General features: G+C 46.2%; 1 protein-coding gene across 1 annotated transcript; it reads left to right on the plus strand.

Moving 5' to 3' along the window:
* The first annotated feature begins 6,489 nt into the window (after positions 1 to 6,489).
* pdcd7 (programmed cell death 7) lies at positions 6,490 to 15,860 on the plus strand. The gene is made up of 5 exons (XM_079283007.1): positions 6,490 to 7,571; positions 7,995 to 8,133; positions 10,537 to 10,767; positions 10,872 to 10,959; positions 14,772 to 15,860. Exons 1-5 carry the CDS (start codon positions 6,555 to 6,557, stop codon positions 14,902 to 14,904), a joined length of 1,608 nt encoding a protein of 535 aa, XP_079139133.1. The 5' UTR covers positions 6,490 to 6,554; the 3' UTR covers positions 14,905 to 15,860.
* Positions 15,861 to 18,920: the final 3,060 nt, after the last annotated feature.

Here is an 18,920-nt window from a genome sequence, read left to right on the forward strand (position 1 = left end):
CTACATCATGATGCCGATTTGTGCAAAGCTTGAATTCATGTTTTGTTAGTTCTCTCCGCAAGACGACAAGAAATCACTTTTAAAATACTTGTTTTCTCAATGGAGCTCGGATCGGTCGGTGCTATGCTATGCTAACATTGTAGCAGCTCCATCAACACTCAAAATAACATCATTGTGATGTTCACAGTAGAACCCCGCCACCTGGTGGGCGGAACAGGATATACACAGGATATACACAGGATATACACAGTCAGTCAGCAAGATCGCATGAACAGCGTGTATACGAAGCTCGGAATAAAAGCCTGTTGCAGTGCATCAAGTCGTTGTTCGTCTGGGTCATAATTACAATACAGAAACATTACATTGGCGACGAGGAGTAAACGGAAGGACTCAAAGAGAAGAAAAAAAACATGAGGGGAGAACGACGGACATGCGGATGAGTGCGGCTAGACCAAGCTAGCTAAGCTAACACAGACACGTGGATGATAGTCGGCACACCGCAGCAAAAATGGCAGGAAACACCGCTGCTCTCCCACCTTTCGACACTGAAACTGACCCTGTCTCTGTCGGACCTCGCTGGAATAAATGGGTGCAAAGGTTTGAAAATTACACCACTGCAATGAACATAGGCGGAGATGCTAGGCTCAAAGCGTTATTGCTACATATAGCAGGAGAACGAGTGCATGATGTTTATGATACATTAGCGGCAGAAGATGACGAATATGCAGACACAAAGCAGAAGTTATCTGGATATTTCTCTCCTAAGAAAAATGTACAGTATCAAGTGTACATTTTCAGAAACACTGTACAGGAACCAGGAGAAAATGTGGACAGTTATCACACTAGGCTGAGGATGTTAGCTAAGAACTGTGAATTTGCAAGTGTCGAGGCAGAGATTAAAACGCAAATCATACAAAGCTGTACATCATCCAGGCTACGTAGGAAAGCGCTAAGGGAGCCTGACGTTAGCCTAGATGAGCTTCTTGATCATGGAAGAACACTGGAACTGTCTGAAATGCAAGCGACTGGCATGGAAAGAGGCTCAATAGCTACAGTCAACTGGTTGGATCGAAAGACTACGCAGACGCATCCAAACAACAGCAGATGGTCTGAAAGAAGACGTTCTGACAACAGCTGCAGGAACTGTGGAGGTAGATATCCTCATGATGGTGAATGCCCTGCTAGAAACAAACAATGCAGAGCCTGTGGTAAACTAAACCATTTTGCAAAGCGATGCCGTTCTAAAGCCGAAGACGGTGATACAACACGAACGCCGTACAAGGCTAACCAATACCCTAAAAAAGTACATCACATAACAAAGACGCCAGGTGAGGAAAAAGAGCACAACTCTTCCAGCAGTGATGACGCTTATGTTTTTGCAGTTGATGCTGACAATACCTCTGAGCTGCCACAGACTCACATCAAGCTGAATGGCAGTAGTATGCTAGTTTTAATTGATTCAGGAGACATAGCAAACTGTGTCGGTGAAACAAGTTTCAAGAAATTGATTCCACGTCCACAACTAAGCCCCACCAGCACCAAGATCTACCCCTTCCGCTCCAAGGTGCCATTGCCTGTCAGTGGTGTTTTCAAGTGCAGCGTGGAAAAAGGACAGAAAAGGACATGGTGCACATTCTTTGTAATTAAAGGGGACGGATTCAATATTCTCAGTTACAAAACTTCCAAAGCACTGGGACTGATCAAAATAGTCACAGCAGTATCATCCACACCACAGAGTTGCACAGTCGCAGATGAGCTAGTGGAGAGTCATCCTGAATTGTTTCAAGGGATCGGAAAACTGAAAGACGTTCAGGTAAAGCTTCAAATAAATCCTGACATTAAGCCTACATGCCAACCACATCGACGTGTGCCGTTCCACATCCGCCAGAAGGTTGAGGATGAGCTTCAGAAACTGGAGGCAGATGACATCATTGAGGAGGTCACTGGCCCGACACCATGGGTCTCACCTATTGTCGCTCCTACCAAGCCTAAAGACCCTGACAAAGTAAGACTTTGTGTTGACATGCGCCAAGCTAACACGGCTATAGAGAGGGAACGCCACATCACTCCCACCATGGACGATGTGATACATGAGTTGAATGGAGCAACTGTGTTTTCCAAACTGGATCTGAGAGCTGGATACCACCAGCTAGAGCTTCATCCAGACAGCAGATACATCACTACCTTCACCACTCACCTTGAATTGAGGCGCTACAAGAGACTGAGTTTTGGCATATCGTCGGCTGCTGAGGTATTTCAAAATGCCACATGCCAAACACTGCAAGGTCTCTCTGGTGTGAAAAACCTCAGCGATGACATCATCGTCTACGGTGCCTCCCAGACTGAACATGACGACAACCTCCGAGCACTGTTCCAGAGACTCAGGGAAAGCGGTCTCACACTCAATCGTGACAAATGTGAGTTCAACAAGTCCAGGCTCGAGTTCTTTGGTTTCATCTTCTCTGCTGAGGGTGTCTCAGCTGATCCCAAGAAAGTCATTGCAGTTCAGCAGGCTGCAGACCCCCAGAATCCAGGTGAAGTCAGGAGTCTGCTGGGCAATAGGAGTCTGCTGAGCAATAGTTGTGCTTCAGATTTATCAAAGACTTCTCCTCCATTTCAGAACCACTGCGCAAGCTCACCAGAAAAGATACACCCTGGGTATGGGGCCCAGAACAGCAAGTTGCATTACAGACACTGAAAGACAATCTCACCAGTGACACTACTATGTCATACTTTTACCCAGGTCGAGAGACAGAACTGATTGTGGATGCTAGCCCTGTTGGACTGGGTGCAATCCTCTGCCAAAAAGATGAAAAAGGGGTGAAGTACATGCTAGCATATGCTAGTCGGTCTCTCAGCGACGTGGAGAGGAGATACTCCCAAACAGAAAAGGAGGCACTGGCCATTGTGTGGAGCTGGGAGCATTTCCACCTGTACATCTATGGTCATCCTTTAACTCTAGTGACAGATCACAAAGCACTGGAAATCATATGGAACAATCCCAGGTCAAAACCACCCGCCAGGATTGAGAGATGGGGACTGAGGATTCAGCCCTACAACTTCAAGGTGGAATACCGAAAGGGAGCCGACAACCCAGCTGACTATATGTCTCGTCATCCTATCTTGTCTCAGACAGCTGACAGTACACGTGCAGCAAAGGTAGCAGAGGAGTATGTGAACTTCATCGCAAGTCATGCAACACCTAAAGCCATGACACTCACAGAGATCAAGAGAGAGACACTCGCAGACCCAATCCTTCAAGAGATTAGTGCTCACATCAGACACAACACATGGCACCAGAGTGACAAGTCACGACATGCTGACATAGTAAAGCAGTTCAGACAAGTTAGCAGTGAACTCACAACATCACATGCATCAGACATTGTACTGCGGGGCACTAGAATAGTAATTCCCATGGCCCTACAAGATAGAGTGTTACAGCTAGCCCATGAAGGACATCAGGGCATTGTCAAAACCAAATCCCTACTCAGAACCAAGGTTTGGTTTCCAGACATTGATCGCAAAGCAGAAGCAGTAGTACGCAGTTGTCTTGCATGTCAAGCCAACACGCCAGTTGCACATACTGAGCCACTAAAAATGTCCGTTCTGCCAGAAGCTCCTTGGCATAGTGTTAGTGCAGACTTCTATGGACCACTTCCAACTGGAGAGTACTTGCTTGTCATCACGGATGATTACACACGCTACCCAGTTGTAGAAAGCATACGGTCAACCTCGGCTAACACAGTCATTCCGGTCATGGACAACGTTTTCTCCATGTTTGGGATCCCCAGAGTTGTGAAAACTGATAATGGTCCCCCATTCAGCAGTGACCAGTTCTCCCAGTTTGCAGAGTATCTAGGATTCCACCACCGCCGGATCACACCGCTGTGGCCTCAAGCTAATGCTACAGCTGAAAGATTCATGCGCACCCTAGGCAAAGCTATTCGTGTGGCCGAAACACAAGGCATTCCCTGGAAACAACGACTGAACATCTTTCTACGTGAGTATCGATCCACACCTCACAGCACAACAGAAAGCTCACCTGCTGAACTGTTGTTCCAACGCAAGATGTACACAAAGATTCCTTCAATCACTCACACTGCAAGGAACTGTTCAGACTCTGAAGTGAGAGCAAGGGACAACAAGGCTACAGCCAAGATGAAATCTCATGCAGACTCATCGTAATGCTACACCACACACTCTCACTCCAGGTGACGCTGTGCTTCATCGTCAGCCCAAGCACAACAAGCTCACTGCACCGTATAACAGTAAGCCATACACGGTGACCAAAGTCAAAGGCTCCATGATCACAGCAGCCAGAAGTGGACACTTCATTGTCAGGAATTCTTTATTCTTCAAGAAGATCACTCCAGAAGTAATGGACATCTCACCAGATCCCGATGATGAGGATTGTGATTACAGTGATGCCTCTAAGACCTCAACAACACCGAGATACCCCTCAAGGCACAACAGACGTCCTCCCTCCTACCTACAGGACTATGGGTAGATTATGGACTGTTAAATGTGGACAATCTTTTGACTGCATACAATAAATATGCTCAGGGACATGGACACTAATTTGATCTGTTGTGAACTTAAAAGGTACTGATTTAGCCAAGTTTGTGAAGTTAAGGGTTTGTTAAACATTTCTATAAGACAGAGTGTAAAATTAATGTTTTAAGGGATACAGTTAATACAGAGCTGCCATACCTCTAGATGAGTACAATGTTCAGTACAGTAAATATAGTTGTTGAAGTTTGAGTAATATGTAAGAGCAAGCCTAGTTTAAGAATGTCAAGTTTTAGGTATTTCTTTAAAAATAAAAAAAGGGCAATGTGATGTTCACAGTAGAACCACGCCACCTGGTGGGCGGAACAGGATATACACAGGATATACACAGGATATACACAGTCAGTCAGCAAGATCGCATGAACAGCGTGTATACGAAGCTCGGAATAAAAGCCTGTTGCAGTGCATCAAGTCGTTGTTCGTCTGGGTCATAATTACAATACAGAAACATTACAGTCATCTCAGCGTCTTTTTCATTGTTTGTACGTATACACATAGTTTGGTCCGGTCTGTACTAATGAGGTATGACAGAGCTCTGGGTGAACACGGCTAAAGCATTTTTTTCCTGATTCAACAACGGCAGAACGTCAGTGATGACAGGGGAGCATCTCAACGTTGCTATCGCACCGCAGCATCACGCTTTCACCCGTGTTGAAAAATTTTTACTCACGAGATTCGCGCCATCGCGAATACGCTTCACTCCAGTCTCATCGCGGTGCCTAGACTTTATATGTAATCTACTCGCGCGAATACTTTCTCATCCCTCACTCCCTAACTGTCCGTGCTGGATCTGTCCCGTTGTTTTAAAAAGATAAATAAGTTATTAGCATGACGTCGTCCAGCTAGCCAAACCTGTCTGGTGTACAGCTACTAGAGAAGCTTCGCATGCACTGCTTCCCTTTCCTGCTAGTCTGCTGTCTCAGACTGATCTGGGATCAGCTCTGTCACCTAGTTTCTCCGCCAAAGTTCTCCTCTCTGACGGGCCTTGGACCTAATAGTGCTTGTGCTCGCCTGTAGAGACTATTCCTGACGGAGGGTACATCCCAAGTCTCTTCGGCCCAATCCCTTAGGGATTCACGGACTTTGAGGCGCGCTCCCGCGAAGTCCGTGAGGGTTTAGGGCTGTCCCACTGTTGAATCATCGAGTGTTTGAGGGCTCTCTTGCAGACATTTTGGGCCCTTTATGAACCCTTTCCGTAAGTCAGCATAGGATGCAGACTTAGCCTAAGGGAATTACCCACAAATCATTGCAATGTGACGTTCAACACGGGGTAACCAGTGGACGCATGGAGACGTAAAAAAAGTAAACAAAGAGGACGGCTCACTGTGTTCAGCCTGGAGTATTGAATTTACTCAGAAACATTAAGGGTTAAAGATGGAACAAAAAATAAACATGAAATCAGAAGATATTTATTTCTTCATCAAATATTTGATTTTGTCATCAAAGATGTTTTGACAAAACAAGTAAATTGATGATATAAAGTTACCTCTCATCTTGTGAGGAAAGAGCCTGAAGATGTTCAAATCAGGGAGTACAAAGTATACAATAAATACACACAATTATACATCATATTTTTTTCGTTTTCATGGTAACGTGATATGTTGCAGCAAAGTGCTGTCCCATTCCTATTCACACCATCTCAAGCCCTCACAGTCACTCACACTCACCCACTTACAAGTGACGTCATTAATTCCTTGAGGGTTCAGGGTTTGAGGGTTTAGGGGGGACATTGGGATTTGGCCTAAGACGCAAGGAAAGGACGCAAGTGAGGGAAACGGGGATGCAATTAAGAGACTTGGGATGTACCTTCAGAGGGCAAAAACAGCAATGACGATTCTACACCGATGGGAGGCAGCAACGCAGTAAACCGCGCTTAGTCTGCCGGAAATGATAAAATGAAGAAGAAGAGGAAACGGCGTCGACTAAACATGGCTTCTGTGCAGAGATGGGAATGGCTGTAACTATTCAACGTTAAGTGTTGTAACATGCCCCAGTGTGCTACTGTACACGACATGGACGACATATATCACCACTCTTCGTCAAAAGCACAGCAGCCTCTTGTGTATAATGGCGGCTATCTGGAGACACCGTACACCGCTAGTAGACCGCCGCCGAGCAGCGCGGCTCATGAACCGGCGCAGCCGGACCACACTGCTCCACAATGGACAACTACACGGGGATATGACGGTCACCTGTACGGATTTGGATGCGGTTTCCCTGCTCAGTCTCTCGGAGGACCCCTGCCATATGGATTTGACCCCTCCGTCCCCCCGCCTCCTTTCGGCTGCCCACCACCTGGACACTTCCCCAACGCGGTGACCGCGGCTTCGATGAACCCATTCAACAGCAGAGGAGCCCCGACCTTTGACACATTTACCCAGCAGTTTCGACCCTGTTCTCAGACTGCGCGGTATGAGATGGACCCCAGTCAGAACCAACGGCACGAGTACGAGGACTTCTCTGAGAGTGGAGCTCTGCTCGGCCGCCCGCATGACAGGAGTCCGGCTACAGCACCGCGACCCGAGGATGAGACGGTCCTTCAAAGGAGGCAGGATCTGCAGTGGGTCGGACGTTTCTTACAAGGCAGAGACAAAACTCCAAAGACCCCACAAAGCCGGCAGCAGCGGCTCCGCCACAGCTCCGCTCCGGACCCGAGAGAGGCTCTGTGCAGGGCCGCTCAGCTCGTCTCTCAGCTGGCAGAGTCCTGCGAAGCTCTCAGGAACAACGTGGAGAATGAGTGCGTTTGGGCCGACTCGTATTTAATGGCTTTGAATGTGAAGACCGAGCTGCAGGATAAACTCAAAGTCTTCAGTCACGGGGAATGTTTAAACGGGTGGAAAGCTAAACTGTCCCGTGTTGCCAAGAGGAGGGCTCGGCGACTGAGAGCCAGGAAAGAGCTCCAGACGGAAGAGACGCACCGAGAGGAGCGCATCGCGGAGAAAGAGGCCGCCATCAACAAGTGGAGGATGCAGCGGATCCAACAAGTGGAGGAGAGGAAGAAGGTGAACTACATGTGCTGAAGGATCCAAATGTGGATACATCTTGTGTCCACTTGGGGACAGAAGTGTGCATCAAACCAAATCAAGTTAATGTGGCTAATGAGTTAGCAAATACATGTTTAAACAACTGGCAGACACAGAGCAGCAGTGGTATCCAGCTGTCATTGATGAATGTATCATTAAAGTCCAACATTCACTCAGGTTTGATCTTTGTCTTCCTCTACAAACAATGTAGGATGTAGAAGTTAGTCTGCAGCGCATGCACTGACCCATTATGAGTGTTGACGGGTGATGTCTGAGGATTTATATTCAAAATATTACAATACTTTTACAATTGTAAAAGCATAGCCCATTCTCAAATGATTACTTGTGTATGTGTATCTCTGGTTGAATTACTAATTGCTCTACGTGTTCTCTGGGTACCAGGAGCGGGAGCTGAAGCTGGCGGCCGACTCTGTTCTCTGTGAGGTGAGGAAGAAGCAGGCGGACGTGAAGAGGATGGGGGACATCCTGAGATCTCTGGAAAAGCTGCGCAGACTGAGGAAAGAGGCAGCGTTGAGGAAAGGTGAGTTATCAGCCATGCACCTTATTCCCAGTCCCTTTGTACCATGTGTGGTCTATGGGCGCAGCTACAGTTTATAATGGAAGACACCTGTAGCAGACTCACAGATGCTGGGTCAGTGAAGTTGATAACCACAGGTCCCACCCATAATTCACTGGGGCTAGGAATAAGGTGATTATGCTTCCTGTTAGGGATGTCAGTAATTCATCGTTAACTGTCAATACGATTTCTGTCAGTTAAACAGTTCAAAAGAAACATTCAAGATTCAAAAATAAAAGCTGGAAAGAGAAAAGCCGGTTCATTGTAACTGACCTCCGTCACTTTAATCAGCAGGCTGCAGGAACCACCATGGGTCTTGAAGAGTTGTAGTATTTAACAACCTACAGCTGAAATAGTTCATGCGGTGCAGACTTACTTGGGAAGTGGCTTTATGCATCACAACAATGCACGTAACACCGCGGCTTCTAACTCTCCCAGACGGGTGAAATGGGAACTCCGTTGCCTGTTCTGTGCATACACTGCAGCTGGTGTTACATGATGGATCCCTCATACCTGGACCTTTAAAATGTAATAAACTGTAGCCTACAGTCTGTAACAGGACCTCATGAAGCCTGTAACAGGACCTCGTGAAGCCTGTAACAGGACCTCGTGAAGCCTGTAACAGGACCTCGTGAAGCCTGTAACAGGACCTCGTGAAGCCTGTAACAGGACCTCGTGAAGCCTGTAACAGGACCTCGTGAAGCCTGTAACAGGACCACGTGAAGCCTGTAACAGGACCTCGTGAAGCCTGTAACAGGACCTCGTGAAGCCTGTAACAGGACCACGTGAAGCCTGTAGCAGGACCACGTGAAGCCTGTAGCAGGACCTCGTGAAGCCTGTAACAGGACCTCGTGAAGCCTGTAACAGGACCTCGTGAAGCCTGTAGCAGGACCACGTGAAGCCTGTAGCAGGACCACGTGAAGCCTGTAGCAGGACCTCGTGAAGCCTGTAGCAGGACCTCGTGAAGCCTGTAGCAGGACCTCGTGAAGCCTGTAACAGGACCTCGTGAAGCCTGTAACAGGACCTCGTGAAGCCTGTAACAGGACCTCGTGAAGCCTGTAACAGGACCTCGTGAAGCCTGTAACAGGGCCACGTGAAGCCTGTAACAGGGCCACGTGAAGCCTGTAACAGGACCACGTGAAGCCTGTAACAGGACCTCGTGAAGCCTGTAACAGGGCCACGTGAAGCCTGTAGCAGGACCACGTGAAGCCTGTAGCAGGACCTCGTGAAGCCTGTAGCAGGACCACGTGAAGCCTGTAGCAGGACCTCGTGAAGCCTGTAACAGGACCTCGTGAAGCCTGTAACAGGACCTCGTGAAGCCTGTAACAGGACCTCGTGAAGCCTGTAACAGGGCCACGTGAAGCCTGTAGCAGGACCTCGTGAAGCCTGTAGCAGGACCTCGTGAAGCCTGTAGCAGGACCTCGTGAAGCCTGTAACAGGACCTCGTGAAGCCTGTAACAGGACCTCGTGAAGCCTGTAACAGGACCTCGTGAAGCCTGTAACAGGACCTCGTGAAGCCTGTAACAGGGCCACGTGAAGCCTGTAGCAGGACCTCGTGAAGCCTGTAGCAGGACCTCGTGAAGCCTGTAGCAGGACCACGTGAAGCCTGTAGCAGGACCTCGTGAAGCCTGTAACAGGACCTCGTGAAGCCTGTAACAGGACCTCGTGAAGCCTGTAACAGGACCTCGTGAAGCCTGTAACAGGACCTCGTGAAGCCTGTAACAGGACCTCGTGAAGCCTGTAACAGGGCCACGTGAAGCCTGTAACAGGGCCACGTGAAGCCTGTAACAGGGCCACGTGAAGCCTGTAGCAGGACCTCGTGAAGCCTGTAACAGGGCCACGTGAAGCCTGTAACAGGGCCACGTGAAGCCTGTAGCAGGACCTCGTGAAGCCTGTAGCAGGACCTCGTGAAGCCTGTAGCAGGACCACGTGAAGCCTGTAGCAGGACCACGTGAAGCCTGTAGCAGGACCCCGTGAAGCCTGTAGCAGGACCCCGTGAAGCCTGTAGCAGGACCACGTGAAGCCTGTAGCAGGACCTCGTGAAGCCTGTAACAGGACCTCGTGAAGCCTGTAACAGGACCTCGTGAAGCCTGTAACAGGACCTCGTGAAGCCTGTAACAGGGCCACGTGAAGCCTGTAACAGGGCCACGTGAAGCCTGTAACAGGACCACGTGAAGCCTGTAACAGGGCCTCGTGAAGCCTGTAACAGGGCCACGTGAAGCCTGTAACAGGGCCACGTGAAGCCTGTAACAGGACCTCGTGAAGCCTGTAACAGGGCCACGTGAAGCCTGTAACAGGACCTCGTGAAGCCTGTAACAGGACCACGTGAAGCCTGTAACCTTCAGTTTGTATCTCTGTGCGTGTCAGGAATCGTCACTGAGCAAGAATGTGACGAGGCGTTCAGCACCAGACTGGAGCAGCTGAGGTGTGTGATGAAGAGGAGGACAGCAGTTTACTCAGCAGAGGAGAAAGCTCTGATGGTGATGCTGGAAGGAGAGCAGGAGGAGGAGAGGAGGAGAGAGCAGGAGAAACGGATGAAGAAGGAGAGGGAGAGACACCTGCAGAGGAAACGCAGAGTGAGCGACATGTTGTTTGGAGGTAACGACCCATTAACAGTATGATTGAAGCACAGAGTATGATTGAAGCACAGACGTGTTCATCACATTGTAATATGTGATTCATTGTTCCTGTTTGTTCCTCAGAGGATCTTCCTGCTGATTGTGTTCTGCAGCCCTTCAGAGCATATTACACCCAGACTGAGCGCTCGCTGCACGCTTTACTACAAATCAGGTTCGATCTTCCCTTCACCTTCACGGTCACATGATAAGGTTCATCAAATAGAGTTATGGGCCTTACAGGGCCACAGGAAGTACAGACATGGGTATAGAAATGTGTCGGATGAATTATGGATAAAGTTCTGCGCAGTGATCACGTATGTCCGGCTCACATTGATCCGATAAGCGATCATTCGAGACACATTTTCTTTATTCCTCGTGCAGCTTTCTTTGGACCACATCAGACCATGACTGAACTATGGACCTTTAATAAAGCCTGTCGTGAATCAGACATTGGAATTGGAATGTGAGAAATTTTAAAATATCCTAAATAAATAAAACATAAATCTAATTAAACCGCACAATAAATAAAATGGACTCTCTGGCTCTGTTAACATAAAATGTGCAATGTCTGCACAATGTTAAAGCAAACCCTTCTGTGCATTCTGGCGTCATGTGTTTGACGTTGTTATGTAAACAAACACGCATGTAAACACAATAGAGTGGTCTCGTGTGACGTCACAGTTTAGCTGTCGGCCATGTTGGAGTACACACAAAGCCACTGGCATGCACGGCTGAGTCGCATAACCTATCGATCATGGTGAACTTTTGTGCTGTCTTTGGTTGTGGCAGCAGAGCTGATGGAGACAATAAATCATTCTTTGGTTTGCCAGCGGTCATTACACATCAAGGAAATGACACGAAGGAGCTATCCAAGCGACGTCGCGAGAAATGGCTGTCACGCATCTCTCGAGATATAAAGGAATGGAATTTGGCGTACACTAGAGTATGTGCGGATCACTTTATAAGTGGTCAGTGATTTTATTTACAAATTCGTTTGTGAACAGTATTTAATAAAGGAAATATAAATTAAACTTGGACATGAGAAGGTTACCGAAGCTTCATCGGCCCGTGACAGCAGTCGGTGCCAGAGACGTGTCGAGCGTGTACAACAGGCGAAACACATAGATGCAGCCTCAGCATTGCTTGATATGAGTTTAACGTTGGATCATGCATATGACAGCCCACCAGCAGCAGAGGATGAGGACGAGGATAAGAATAACCAAGCCAACCAGACAGACCTCGGTGGGGCCACGATTGCAGCAATGCAAGCTGAGATGCAGCGCAGACTCTCGGAAAATCTGAATTTGAAAAAGGAACTTTCCGATGAACGATCCATGTTTGATTCAGAATTTTTCGAAAATAATGATGAAAAAGTGAGATATTATACTGGACTGCCGGACTTCTCAACCCTGCAAATTCGACACCATTTCATAGAACCACACATCCCATATTCTACTTGTGTAAGGACTGGGGGTGTTCACGAGATACGTGTAGATGTTGGCGTAGTTTACCGATGGTAGATAAGTAGGATCGGAACTGAAACGATCTGCACTCATCGTATAGGGATCCAAGTTACCAATAACCTTCAATTTGGCCAGGTAGCGAACCTTTGATGCACTATCCAGTGATTCAAAGTATGGTATTTTCGCGCACTTCCTTGTTTACTCGCCGCCATGTAGGTTCTGTATGTACTCCAACATGGCGGACAGACCTCGTAACTAAGGAGATCGTGACGTAGGTGAGACCACTCTATAGGCAATATTGAGATCATGTCCATATACAATAAATCGATAATGTTGAGGGCAGGACTAGTTATGTCGTACGATAAGTCGATGAAGTCATTATTGTGACCGGCCTACCATCAAAGTCAAAGCGTGTGGAAGTCTTGAAGTTGACGTGTGTTCAGCCGGCAGGTTGAGCTGATCACACTGAGATGTGTCATGTGACCCGAGAAGACCTGACACGTGGTGTTGGATCACATCACCCCCTTTCTCTGGAACACAATATCTCAGAGAACTTCTTCAAATTTGGCACAATCGCCCACTTAGGCTCACGGTTGAACTGATTAGAATGTGTGGTCAAAGGTCACTGTGGCCTAGAACATATTCAAGAATTCATATGCTCACTATGACAATTTCACACTTGTCTGAGAGGATAACATGATGAAGCGATGACAGACATGGATGTAAACTGCAACCTGACAGAACCTCCTCAGTGAAGGAGCTCCTGACTAGCAGAGCTGAGAGGCCGTCCTAAAGATGATCTCAGTCCTAACCGTAGCCTCCTGCAGAGCGTATTCACACAGCTGGAGGTCCAGAAGCTCCTGAGTCACTGACAGCTCCTCCCACTCAGACCCGCTCATCGGCCTCATGGCAGGGTTTCCTAAAGTCTAACTATAATGTTCTGCTGAAACCATATTTGGCTGCCATTAATGTAAGGGTTGTCATAATAAGGGTCAAATCAGCTCACAGCAAATGGAAACGTCATGTAAGAATGGAGATGATGGACGGCCTTATCACAGTAACGTACTACAGCCTTTAAGTTGTTGATCACATTCAATAACAACAAAAGTCTAAACATGCAGAAGGTGTTTCCTGGCTGAGCTGCAGCAGTTGGAGTGTGGATACAAACTTGTGATAAAGCATCCGATCAGTGTAGAGAGATGATGTCATATTCATATATGATCATCGTGCTGTCGGCTGAGAGCTTTTATGGCCTTGACTCGTTGCGTCTTCTTCTTCTTCTTCTTCTTCTTCTTGTGCTTTAATGGAACCAACTGCAGAATCAGCTCCTCCAGCTGTTGATCTCCACTAACTGGCATATTCACACGGCAGTAATGGAAAGGAGCATTCGATCAGCTTCTTTGGATCATTGTGGAACATTTGAGCTGCATTGGGACGGAGCCCTGACCAACAGTGAGCAGCATGATTCATGTCAGGGCCAGCGTCGGAAATACACGAGGGCAAAGGGCAAGACTGCCCCTAAGAAATATCATTTTGCCCCTGATATCACTAGGAGAGGGGCAAACAATGCCCCCGAAAAAAATGGAGCGCTTTTTAATCATACGTGTGACTGCGAGACTGCGGTCAACTCAGCAGACACTTACATGTTAGTGCACCTGTATGCTGACATTGACGGTAAACGCATTTAAACGGCACAGATCGGGAGCGAGCGAAGGACTTTGAAAGTTAACAGAAAGATTAACGTGAGACAACATCCGGTTTCTTCAGACGAACATCCGGTTTTCAGAATAAGATGCCAACAAAGTATGAATATTGCACAATGGAAATTAGATTGCATGAATTACATTCACATTAAGTATAAAACATGCTACCTGACATTGTGCGTAAAGTGTCTTTATTCTTTGATTTGAGGGTTGCTGGAAATGAATAATACCTGACTGATGGTCAATTAAGATATTTTACTCAGTAAAAACTCTGAACTGAATTTGTACCTTCAAATGGCACATTTTTAAAATGTTTAAGGTGCTATGAAAAAAATTTTCTCAAAAATTACACACAATGTCTAATGCATAAGTTCAGGACAAAAATGGGTAATATCACAATATTTGAGGTGCTACAAAAATATCTTTCTCAATAATTCCATACAATGACTGATGTATATGTAATCAAGGCATCATTGACTTAATAATTGTTTATAGTTGTTTAAAACATTTAATAATAACAATAAATAACCACAAAGAAATAAGAATACAATTGAATAGGATTTGTTTTTTGTTAAATAAATCTAAGAAAACACTTTGGATCTGTAGACTACTGCCTAATTTTTTGCCTTTTTTTTGCCATTGTCATTTTTTGAAAATGCCCCTGGATTTCAGTCAGTGGGGGGGAAAAATTGCCCCCAAAAAAATATGTAAATTTCCTACCCTGGTCAGGGCTGGAGTTCAGTCCTGACATCATGTTGTTGTAGGGACCTTTAGGGTGACATAGTAACCTGTTGGGACTGTATTCTCTTTTCTTTTAGGAGACAGTGGGATGTGTTTGTGGTTCCAGCGGTTCATCCTGACGGTTCTCGGGTTCCTCAGAGCTGGATCCTGCCAGATGCCCCGTCAGACCAGGTCTGGGCCTCCGCTCTGCACTCCGCTGACACGGAGTGAGACGGACTCACATCCAGCTCCATCAACCCTGACCTGCACACTGCAGCTGTCTGTGGAAGGACATGTCAACACAACGTTAATGATGGATTTAGAAGTTGTTTGTTAACTTGATCAGGATAATGACGATGAACATGTCTTTGAATCCGTCTGTTCCTCCAGAGCTCTGCCAGAAACCAACCTTTTGTCCACAGCGCTCATGTTGTTTGATGACATGAAGAGGCTTCACAGTGATCCATAATCTCAATCAGTTAACGAACAGCTTCGCTTCTTTGTATTTTTGGAAGGTTTACTTTGTGTTTGTTTTTCTTCATTTTAAATGTCTCACTGACTGATGATACATTAATGTCCACCAATGAGTTATTTTTTCATGTTTATTCAGTGAAGCCGTCTCACACTGAACCTTCATTGGACCAGGAAGTCACCAGAATCACCACCAGTCATGAATGTTCTCAACAGGACAGGAAGCAGTTTATTATTGATCAAAGTGTTCATCTCATTCTGTGTGTTTATCATACAGGACAACCTAAAGCTGTTTCTGGCATCTTCACACAACAATAAAAGAATAATGAATAATCACAGATTGTTGTGGAAGTTGTTGTGAAAAAATAATGATGTAGCTGTCTTTCACACTTAGAGCAGGTTTAAGAATGAAACAGAAGCTCTCAGAGGCGTATAGTTTAAATCAAAGCAATAGATTTATTTATCAACAGAGTCATTCAGCCCAGCTATCAAAAACAAGCTTGGGTGCTAATGGATGAACTTCGCAGAGATTCACCATGAGACACGCTTGAACACATCAGCGTGTATCTTAATATAGGGGGTCCACCCCTTGTTACACATTGGCCAAAGTCAAAGATGCAGGCGTGGCACGTTTGTACGTTATGGCGCCTGGATGGAGGCCGTGGATGTCCATCCACCTTGGCCCCTCCCAGTAGGCGTTGGTTTCCATCAGTGTGAGTGAGATTTTGAGGCGAGAGGTCCTAATAAAGAGTGTGTATGAAGAGCCGGGCTCAGCTTGGGGCGTTGTCTCACTGTCTCATTGTCTCTTTCTTATCTTCTCTAAGGATGGCGTCCTGTTCCTTGTGTCGCAGTTAAATAAGTAACCTTTCACCTGCTTCTCTCTGGCCTTGCTGTGTTGTGAGCACTGTATAAGTGATTAATAGAGCTGTATATAAACTAATGGTTATTAAAACTTACAAATATGCTAGTGATTAATTAAACTGTATATAAGTCAATTGCTACTTAAAGCTGTATATAAGCTAGCTGTTAATTAAACTGTATATAAGCTAGTTGCTGATTAAAGCTGTATATAAGCTAATTTTCTCAACAAATCCCTCTCTTGACGTCTGAAGGACGTCACTTTCTTTACTTTCCTGCCCTGTTCTCACGCTGGTGTCTGCCTCTGCCTCACCTGACCCTACCAGGCTGTTCTGCTCTTCCCATACTGGGTAAGCTCCATAAGGAGGGGGTGGTAATGGTTCCTTGGAGAGGGCAGTGGTGATAGGACGGCCAACCAAAGAACGAATACCGGGTATTATACAACATCCACATGAGACCAGTATTGCAATGAACACTCCCACTGACACTGCTATTGACAAGATCAGGTGCTTCCATTTTCCAAACATGTTTTCCATCCAATCTCCAAATGGATTATTCACACCTGATGCTTCCTGCATTTCTTTTGACAGTGCCTTCAGACTATTCAGTGCTTTTGTGACTGAACCGTCCGGCGCAGTGTTGTTGGGGATGTGCAACACAAGTCTCCAAACATTGAGCAAAAGCTCCAAAGCCATTTTGTTTTGCATAGAAATCAAAGAAGTTGGGGCCAGCTGCTCAGCCAGACCCTCTATTGCATCCCTAGTATGATTAGCCAAACGAAGAACATTGTAATGCACATAATTGATACGATCAACATTTTTATTCACAGTTATCCATGGAATAATACTTGCGATACTCTCAAAACCTACTGCAATTTGATATACCAATTTGTATTGATTAGGCACTCCTCTGGTTCACTCCGATTGTATCTATGTAGGTTGGACCTTTGTCCAGACTGAACTATCCTACTGCAGTTGCGTTATCAATTGGTGGAAATATGGATGCCAGAGTCATGCAATTTGATGGAGTAGCCATTTTAGTCATATTTGTCATGCATGCGTATCCTGTTGGGTCAGATTCAGGATATAGTGGTGCTGGTTCGGTGAACCTAGCTGGTCTAGCTGCAGCACAAGCTATACAGCCACCCATTTTGTTTTTTATTAGCATTATCAACAATTCAATTTAACCAAACATTGTCGTTTCCATGTCCTGTAGCTAATTGGATCACCTGTTGGTGGTTGCTGAAAAGTCAAATTACAAATTACAAAACAAATTATGCATTTTGCGTCAGATTACCTCGGACCTCTGCTAGAGGTCTGGACGGCTCAGATGCTGGGGCACAGTGTGACAGGTGGTGCCAAGGTGCTCCTGCTTTACCTATGACTTGGACCGAGTGTGAAGTAACCTCCTTCACTTCGTACGGCCCTGTCCACCTGGGGTCAGTCCACTTTTCTTATGAACTTTGACCCTGACCCAGTCACCCTCTCGGATGAGATTTTTACCTTTTCCTGGTCAGCTGCACTGGTTCGCTGGACCTGTTTGGAGAGAGCCTCCGTGAGAATGATTAATGCAGTCACATATGCCTTCATTTCAACTTGCTGCACATCTATGTATATGTACATCTATGTATCTATGTATATCTATGTATATGACTACCGTCTCTTGGAGGACCAGGCATTTGCCTCCCTGTCATTAACTCATGTGGTGAAAGATGCGTCTTATTTCCTTGTGCGCTCCTCACTGCCATTAGAGCTAATGGTAAAATTTTAACCCATGTCAGCTTTGATGCTACACATGTCTTCGCTATTTTCGATTTTAGCGTCTGATTTGCCCTCTCTACCAGTCCTTGTGACTGTGAATGATACACTGATCCAGATCTACTTCCTGCAAATGCTTATTACTGAAATGTGAACCATTATCGGAGTATCAGCTCTGTCTGCAGCCACTTCACTACTGTCTGTGCGTCTTCTCTTTTAGTTGGGATTGCCTCCACCCACTTTGAGAATCTGTCCACCATTACCAAGATGAGTAAAGTCCATGCTGATGTCTTGGAAGCAGGCTGATGGTACAGGATAAGAGCCCATAGGTGTTTTGTACGGTTTCTTCACATTGTGATCCCCACAGGTGGTGCATTCGTCGCAGAAGAGGCACAGTGCTTGCGTTCTTTGCAATGTTCCTTTCTTTCCTTCGTGCGTGCCTCTGATATCAGTGAGACACACAATTCTGCCATCATGGGATCTCCAAAGTCCACTTTCTCCTTTTGTTGCTCCTCTTCTTTGCCATTCGGACCATTCGTATGGTCCAGCCTTCTTCTGTATCTCAATCAGTGTTTCTTCAGTGATTTCTGGTTCTTGTATGGCTGTTTTCAGAACCATCTGTTTTGGTCTGTATCCTCTTCTTCTTTAGCAGCTTCATCTGCCATGTCGTAGTGATGACGCCATATTGATTCCTCCTGTTTCATAGACAATATGTGCTCTTGTGCATTCTTTTTGAATTTTCGATTTTCTTGCAGCTCCGAATGTGAATTTCTTAGGAGGATTCTTTGATGCGTATCTTTCTCCCCCTTTTTTCTGATACAAAACTGCATTAACATCCCTCTCTTTGTTCAGAAACATCTCGGTGGAAAAGGGAATGAATAGTCAATTCTTGAAGTGCCGATGCATGTGACAGAGTCTATGTGAGAATGGTGAACACATCTTCTGTTTCTTGTGTTCAAACTAAAGGGGCTGAGGTGTTTCATGATGGAGGATGCTTTGTCTGTGGGCTGTGGGCTGTGGGTTGTAACTGGATATGACGCAGGTATTGTGGCTAATAGTTGCAGCAGTGTCTCTGTTGTTGCCAGATATGTGAAAGATATTGCTGTTCAGCGTGATTCTGGCTTCTTGGATGCTGATTGCCTGTCTCTCTCTGATAGTTTC

Source organism: Melanostigma gelatinosum, assembly GCF_949748355.1.
Source record: "Melanostigma gelatinosum genome assembly, chromosome: 2".
Lineage (NCBI taxonomy): Eukaryota > Metazoa > Chordata > Actinopteri > Perciformes > Zoarcidae > Melanostigma > Melanostigma gelatinosum.

Coding starts and splice junctions, on each gene's coding strand:
- pdcd7 (XM_079283007.1), top strand. CDS start 6,555: ATGCCCCAGTGTGCTACTGTACACGACATGGACGACATATATCACCAC. Junction 8,134..10,536: donor AGAGGCAGCGTTGAGGAAAG/GTGAGTTATCAG, acceptor TGTGCGTGTCAG/GAATCGTCACTGAGCAAGAA. Junction 10,768..10,871: donor GAGCGACATGTTGTTTGGAG/GTAACGACCCAT, acceptor TTTGTTCCTCAG/AGGATCTTCCTGCTGATTGT.